Source organism: Oncorhynchus keta, unplaced genomic scaffold (genome assembly GCF_023373465.1).
Source record: "Oncorhynchus keta strain PuntledgeMale-10-30-2019 unplaced genomic scaffold, Oket_V2 Un_contig_17847_pilon_pilon, whole genome shotgun sequence".
NCBI classification, from domain to species: domain Eukaryota; kingdom Metazoa; phylum Chordata; class Actinopteri; order Salmoniformes; family Salmonidae; genus Oncorhynchus; species Oncorhynchus keta.
In genome coordinates this window covers 60,001-68,300 of record NW_026280613.1, presented here as the reverse complement: position 1 = coordinate 68,300, position 8,300 = coordinate 60,001, and the positions used below count along the sequence as shown (strand labels likewise).

General features: G+C 42.0%; 1 protein-coding gene across 1 annotated transcript in view; it reads left to right on the top strand.

Annotated features, from left to right (window-relative positions):
- The first annotated feature begins 3,098 nt into the window (after nt 1–3,098).
- The window catches only part of LOC127919908 (bestrophin-1-like), a 19,534-nt gene continuing 14,332 nt past the window's right edge, over nt 3,099–8,300 (top strand). Inside the window, exons 1-2 of the mRNA XM_052503742.1 lie at nt 3,099–3,250; nt 5,475–5,569. Coding sequence (XP_052359702.1) covers nt 3,099–3,250; nt 5,475–5,569 — 247 coding nt within the window. The remainder of the gene's footprint in view (nt 3,251–5,474; nt 5,570–8,300) is intronic.

The window sequence follows — 8,300 nt, the reverse complement described above, 5'->3', positions numbered from 1 at the left end:
ATCTTGATTTTCTTTCCTTGTGTGTATGGTGTTGTAGAAAGAACCTTCACTTCAGCAGGCATAAACACTTTCCAACTTGTTTACCTTGAAGTCTACCTGGGAAAAAATGCATATTCTTTACTAGAAATAGAATATGATAATGCATATTAGAATTGTACAAATACTTAGGTGGACTTTCAACCTGCCGTATTATGAGGCACTACTTTTAAAATGAACCGAGCCGTCTGCTCCACTCCCGCTGGAGAGCTTTCGCAGGTACCCCTCTCCTGGGCCAGCACTAGCCGACTTAGACTCATCTCCACGACTTGCTACTCGTGTGGGCCGACTGGAGCTCCGTTGTGTCGCATAAAATGACGTTTTTATTAACCAAACTACCGATTGTCAGCATCCAAAAAGAATGGCACGCAATTGCACAGAACAATGTCGCGTGTTATTACGGGCTATTGTTCGGGGTGCTGAAATCGTGTTATGACGTCAGAGCTCCAGTCCGCCCATGGACTTCGGTTAATCGGTTCGTCCAGTAGAAAAATTGAAAGTGTTTTTTTTCCCCTCATACAGATACACATGAACGGGTTCGACAAAAACCATAGCCTACTTGTTTTTACGTTTTGTACGCCTATTTGTATAGATGTATTAATTGAGGACAAGTTTACATTGACTGGCTGTACAGACGCTTTTGCAAAAGTTAAACGTTGCTGGCATATTGGTGTAGCAACTCACCACGTGTGGATCAAACTTGATAGCTGATAGATCGATTTATGGTCTAATATTGAACACAATCATCTTAGTGACCCATATGACATTGACCGAAAGTTGCAGAAACAAAACAGCACAGTCCGAAGTTCAGCCTCGAGTTCGTGTTGTTGTTCTCTTGATCCACCGCAAACGGGTTAATTACTAACACCTTCGCTCCTGGTGGCCTGCGATGCACATTACTACCGCCAGGTGGCCACCGACAGGTTTGACTCATATTGGTTTGACCCATAGAGAATGATAAAGGACGCGAGCGGTCAAAAAGTCATTTTAGCAATGGGCGGCGTCATTTAGGGCTTCCACCGTACTTCTGCCATTTAAAGTAGTCAAAGTAGTCGGCTGGATGGGGATTCCTATGGGTTGTTGTCCTTCTGTGGCTCAGTTGGTAGAGCATGGCGCTTGTAACGCCAGGGTAGTGGGTTCGATTCCCGGGACCACCCATACGTAGAATGTATGCACACATGACTGTAAGTCGCTTTGGATAAAAGCGTCAGCTAAATGGCATATATTATTATTATTATCAATGGCGCGGCCCATGCTGTCACAGGCACTATAAGGGCACAGATATAAAAGACGAGTCCTCTATCTATCTCTATGGTTTGACCGCTATTTGAGTTTTCTGTGCTTATTAAGATTGTATCCTATTGAAGAATTCCAGAGGAACCTGCTGAGGGGGAAGCGGCTCTTAATAATGTCTGGAACAGAGTGAATGGAATGGCATCAAACCAATGTGTTAGATGTAATTTGATACTGTTCAACTTATTCCGTTCCAACCATTAGCACGAGTATGTCCTCCCCATGCCACCAACCTCCTGTGGTATGTGATATTATTGAGGTAATAAAATTGGGCTGTGGGTTTTTGGTTGGCGAGGTATGGTGCAGACCGGCTCCCAAAATTGTGTTGTAAACTTTGAACTTTTATTTGTTTCAATGTGTGCTGTACACAGATTTGTTGAGATTAGCTCAGTACCAGGCCTTTACAATGCAGCTTTGTTGCAGAAACAGCTTAACACATCAAGTGACCGGAGGTCTACAAGTCTTTCCCTCTCCTTCCCTCTCCCACATCCGTCTCTCCAACATTCAGACTGGCAACGCACTTTCCCTTATCGCACAGTGAGTATATCAATATATATATCAATCTATCTGATCAATCATCTCTTTTATCTGATGGACACAATGGGATATAGATAAATGATGTGGTCCTTCTGTAGCTCAGTTGGTAGAGCATGGCGCTTGTAACGCCAGGGAAGTGGGTTCGATTCCCAGGACCACCCATACGTAGAATTATGCTGTGTTATGTCATGACTGTAAGTCGCTTTGGATAAAAGCGTCTGCTAAATGGCATATATTATTATTATTATTATTATGTTACTGATATCGCTGTAATGTATGTCATGTCCAGTGAGTATATTGTAAATATGATAATACAATCCATCTGATTCACTCTGTAATTAACGTAAAGATTGAATAGAGTGAAGATTTAAATCAAGTAATATAAATATTCTGATAATTTATCTCAACGGAATTGGACAGCTTGATTTTTTTTATTTTTTTTTAGGCTCAATTGAATAATTGTGGATATCTCTGTATCACCGTAGTTTGGTGAGGAGAACACCCCCGTTCTAATGAACTGGAGCAGAATCAGACAACAAACACGTGGTTTCCATGGTTTCCAGGTGGGTCATGCCATTCCATTCACTCCGTTCCGGTTGTTATTAAGAGCCTTTCCAAGTTTATAGATGACTCTATGTTAATTGCCAACATCTTACTTTCTCTCTCTCTCTCTCTCTCTCTCTCTCTCTCTCTCTCTCTCTCTCTCTCTCTCTCTCTCTCTCTCTCTCTCTCTCTCTCTCTCTCTCTCTCTCTCTCTCTCTCTCTATCTCTCTATCTATCTTCTGCTGAACTTTACCCCCACTAGCACGATGTCTTCAGATAGTGGATCCATGAGCTAATATCGATAAGAATTGTCTCTCTGGATAGTTTGTTATCAAGTAGATATGTGATCGATATATGTCACTATCAGTGTTTTGGAAAGTTGACTTGTAAAGCAAACAGAGAAAGTGACAGTAGTTGACCATTTTGATACACCAAGGGCAGATTCCTCTGTGCCAACCATTCAGCTAGTCATCCATCCATCCATCCATCCATCCATCCATCCATCCATCCATCCATCCAGCTCTCCATCCAGCTCTCCATCCATCTAGACAGCCACCCAGCCAGCCACCTATCCATCCATCCACCTCTCCATCCAGCTCTCCATCCAGCTCTCCATCCAGCTCTCCATCCAGCTCTCCATCCAGCTCTCCATCCAGCCAGCCAGCCAGCCTGGCCAGGGAAGGGTAGTGATGACGGTGACATACTCACGGAGGGTTGCTGACGCGGGGCTAGGGACCTTCTCTCATCTGCTCCTCCGATGGAAGGGGAGCATCTACAAGCTACTGTGGAGAGAACTGATCATCTTCACCACACTGTACTACTCCTTCAGCATCATATACAGGTAACCTCATTATATACAGGTAACCTCATCATATACAGGTAACCTCATCATATACAGGTAACCTCATCATATACAGGTAACCTCATTATATACAGGTAACCTCATCATATACATGTAACCTCATTATATACAGGTAACCTCACAACTTCACAGGTAACCCTGTAATTTACACAGGTAACCTCATCACATACAGGTAACCTCATCATATACAGGTAACCTCACAACTTCACAGGTAACCTCATTATATACAGGTAACCTCATCATATACAGGTAACCTCATTATATACAGGTAACCTCACAACTTCACAGGTAACCCTGTAATTTACACAGGTAACCTCATCATATACAGGTAACCTCATTATATACAGGTAACCTCATCATATACATGTAACCTCATTATATACAGGTAACCTCACAACTTCACAGGTAACCCTGTAATTTACACAGGTAACCTCATCATATACAGGTAACCTCATTATATACAGGTAACCTCATTATATACAGGTAACCTCATCATATACAGGTAACCTCACAACTTCACAGGTAACCTCATTATATACAGGTAACCTCATCATATACAGGTAACCTCATTATATACAGGTAACCTCACAACTTCACAGGTAACCCTGTAATTTACACAGGTAACCTCATCATATACAGGTAACCTCATCATATACAGGTAACCTCACAACTTCACAGGTAACCTCATTATATACAGGTAACCTCATCATATACAGGTAACCTCATTATATACAGGTAACCTCACAACTTCACAGGTAACCCTGTAATTTACACAGGTAACCTCATCATATACAGGTAACCTCATTATATACAGGTAACCTCATCATATACATGTAACCTCATTATATACAGGTAACCTCACAACTTCACAGGTAACCTCATCATATACAGGTAACCTCATTATATACAGGTAACCTCAATATATTCCGGTTAACCTCACAACTTCACAGGTAACCTCATTATATACAGGTAACCTCATCATATACAGGTAACCTCACAACTTCACAGGTAACCTCATTATATACAGGTAACCTCATTATATACAGGTAACCTCACAACTTCACAGGTAACCCTGTAATTTACACAGGTAACCTCATCATATACAGGTAACCTCATTATATACAGGTAACCTCACAACTTCACAGGTAACCTCATCATATACAGGTAACCTCACAACTTCACAGGTAACCCTGTAATTTATACAGGTAACCTCATCATATACAGGTAACCTCATTATATACAGGTAACCTCATCATATACAGGCAACCTCATTATATACAGGTAACCTCGTCATATACAGGTAACCTCATTATATACAGGTAACCTCATCATATACAGGTAACCTCATCATATACAGGTAACCTCATCATATACAGGTAACCTCATCATATACAGGTAACCTCACAACTTCACAGGTAACCCTGTAATTTACACAGGTAACCTCATCACATACAGGTAACCTCATCATATACAGGTAACCTCACAACTTCACAGGTAACCTCATTATATACAGGTAACCTCATCATATACAGGTAACCTCATTATATACAGGTAACCTCACAACTTCACAGGTAACCCTGTAATTTACACAGGTAACCTCATCATATACAGGTAACCTCATATACAGGTAACCTCACAACTTCACAGGTAACCTCATTATATACAGGTAACCTCATCATATACAGGTAACCTCACAACTTCACAGGTAACCTCATTATATACAGGTAACCTCATCATATACAGGTAACCTCGTCATTTACATAGGTAGACTCATCATTTACACAGGTAACCTCGTCATTTACATAGGTAACCTCGTCATTTACACAGGTAACCTCGTCATTTACATAGGTAACCTCGTCATTTATATAGGTAACCTCGTCATTTATATAGGTAACCTCATCATTTACATAGGTAACCTCGTAATTTACACAGGTAACCTCGTCATTTATATAGGTAACCTCATCTGGTCTATCTTACTTGTAAAAATAAGCCTCTTTACAGTGACCCATGCATTTGTGTATTTCTTTGCTTATATTGCTGGTCCCTTCAAATCAAAGGTCACAGCAACTTTTTACAATCAAATGTCAGGGAACCGTTGTGGGAATATTAGGGTCCCCTTATCTTTTTTGCTGTTGTTGTCACTCCCTCCCCATCATGTTCAATCATACAGGAGTTAACTTTGTGACAGACCTGTTCTCTCTAGGTTTGTGTTGAATGAGGGTCAGAAGAGGCTGTTTGAGAAGCTGGCCATCTACTGTGACCGTTACGCAGAACTCATCCCTGTGTCCTTCGTATTGGGTGAGAATACTGTTCTGTTATGCTGTGTTATGCTGTGTTATGCTGTGTTATGTTATGTTATGTTATGTTATGCTGTGTTATGCTGTGTTATGCTGTGTTATGTTATGCTGTGTTATGTTATGCTGTGTTGTGTTATGCTGTGTTATGTTATGCTGTGTTATGCTGTGTTGTGTTATGCTGTGTTATGTTATGCTGTGTTATGTTATGCTGTGTTATGCTGTGTTATGTTATGCTGTGTTATGTTATGCTGTGTTATGTTATGCTGTGTTATGTTATGCTGTGTTATGTTATGCTGTGTTGTGTTATGCTGTGTTATGTTATGCTGTGTTATGTTATGCTGTGTTATGCTGTGTTATGTTATGCTGTGTTATGTTATGCTGTGTTATGTTATGCTGTGTTATGTTATGCTGTGTTATGTTATGCTGTGTTATGTTATGCTGTGTTATGTTATGCTGTGTTATGTTATGATGTATTATGTTATGCTGTGTTATGTTATGCTGTGTTATGTTATGCTGTGTTATGTTATGCTGTGTTATGTTATGCTGTGTTATGTTATGCTGTGTTATGTTATGCTGTGTTATGTTATGCTCTGTTCAGTTGTATTTTATGCTGTCCAATTTGTGCACAGTAGGGTTTTGTCCACAGCAGGGTTTGTCCACAGCAGGGTTTGTCCACAGCAGGGTTTTGTCCACAGCAGGGTTTGTCCACAGCAGGGTTTTGTGCACAGCAGGGTTGGGATCAACTCCATTTCTGAAATTCCAATTGTCCTCATTTCTTACAATTGGATTGGAATGTATTTTTACTACCTGAATTAAAGTGGAATTGACTCTTTTCAAACACTGGTGCTCAGTAATCATTCAGCCACTCACTCTCAGGCCACAAGTCAATACTTCTCAAGCACAAACAACTGTTCTGTTATGCTGTGTTATGCTGTGTTATGCTGTGTTATGCTGTGTTATGCTGTGTTATGCTGTGTTATGTTCTGTTATGCTGTGTTATGCTGTGTTATGCTGTGTTATGCTGTGTTATGCTGTGTTATGCTGTGTTATGTTATGCTGTGTTATGCTGTGTTATGCTGTGTTATGCTGTGTTATGTTATGTTATGCTGTGTTATGTTATGTTATGCTGTGTTATGCTGTGTTATGCTGTGTTATGCTGTGTTATGCTGTGTTATGTTATGCTGTGTTATGTTATGTTATGCTGTGTTATGTTATGTTATGCTGTGTTATGTTATGTTATGCTGTGTTATATTATGTTATGTTATGCTGTGTTATGTTATTCTGTGTTATGCTGTGTTGTGTTATGCTGTGTTATGTTATTCTGTGTTATGCTGTGTTGTGTTATGCTGTGTTATGTTATGTTATGCACAAACAACCCCTTTTGACAGATGTCATCAACAATTCTGAACTTCCTCTCTACAAAAACTTTAGCAGGTTACAAATAAACACAGTGCGGTAATGTAATAAGGGGAGAAATGGGAAGTATTCAACTACAGAAATTCAGCTGGTTACTACTGATGTGGGTGGTGCTGGTTACTACTGATGTGGGTGGTGCTGGTTACTACTGATGTGGGTGGTGCTGGTTACTACTGATGTGGGTGGTGCTGGTTACTACTGATGTGGGTGGTGCTGGTTACTACTGATGTGGGTGGTGCTGGTTACTACTGATGTGGGTGGTGCTGGTTACTACTGATGTGGGTGGTGCTGGTTACTACTGATGTGGGTGGTGCTGGTTACTACTGATGTGGGTGGTGCTGGTTCCTACTGATGTGGGTGGTGCTGGTTACTACTGATGTGGGTGGTGCTGGTTACTACTGATGTGGGTGGTGCTGGTTACTACTGATGTGGGTGGTGCTGGTTACTACTGATGTGGGTGGTGCTGGTTACTACTGATGTGGGTGGTGCTGGTTACTACTGATGTGGGTGGTGCTGGTTACTACTGATGTGGGTGGTGCTGGTAACTTCTGATGTGGGTGGTGCTGGTTACTACTGATGTGGGTGGTGCTGGTTACTACTGATGTGGGTGGTGCTGGTTACTACTGATGTGGGTGGTGCTGGTTACTACTGATGTGGGTGGTGCTGGTTACTACTGATGTGGGTGGTGCTGGTTACTACTGATGTGGGTGGTGCTGGTTACTACTGATGTGGGTGGTGCTGGTTACTACTGATGTGGGTGGTGCTGGTTACTACTGATGTGGGTGGTGCTGGTTACTACTGATGTGGGTGGTGCTGGTTACTACTGATGTGGGTGGTGCTGGTTACTACTGATGTGGGTGGTGCTGGTTACGACTGATGTGGATGGTGCTGGTTACTACTGATGTGGGTGGTGCTGGTTACTACTGATGTGGGTGGTGCTGGTTACTACTGATGTGGGTGGTGCTGGTTACTACTGATGTGGGTGGTGCTGGTTACTACTGATGTGGGTGGTGCTGGTTACTACTGATGTGGGTGGTGCTGGTTACTACTGATGTGGGTGGTGCTGGTTACTACTGATGTGGGTGGTGCTGGTTCCTACTGATGTGGGTGGTGCTGGTTACTACTGATGTGGGTGGTGCTGGTTACTACTGATGTGGGTGGTGCTGGTTACTACTGATGTGGGTGGTGCTGGTTACTACTGATGTGGGTGGTGCTGGTTACTACTGATGTGGGTGGTGCTGGTTACTACTGATGTGGGTGGTGCTGGTTACTACTGATGTGGGTGGTGCTGGTTACTACTGATGTGGGTGGTGCTG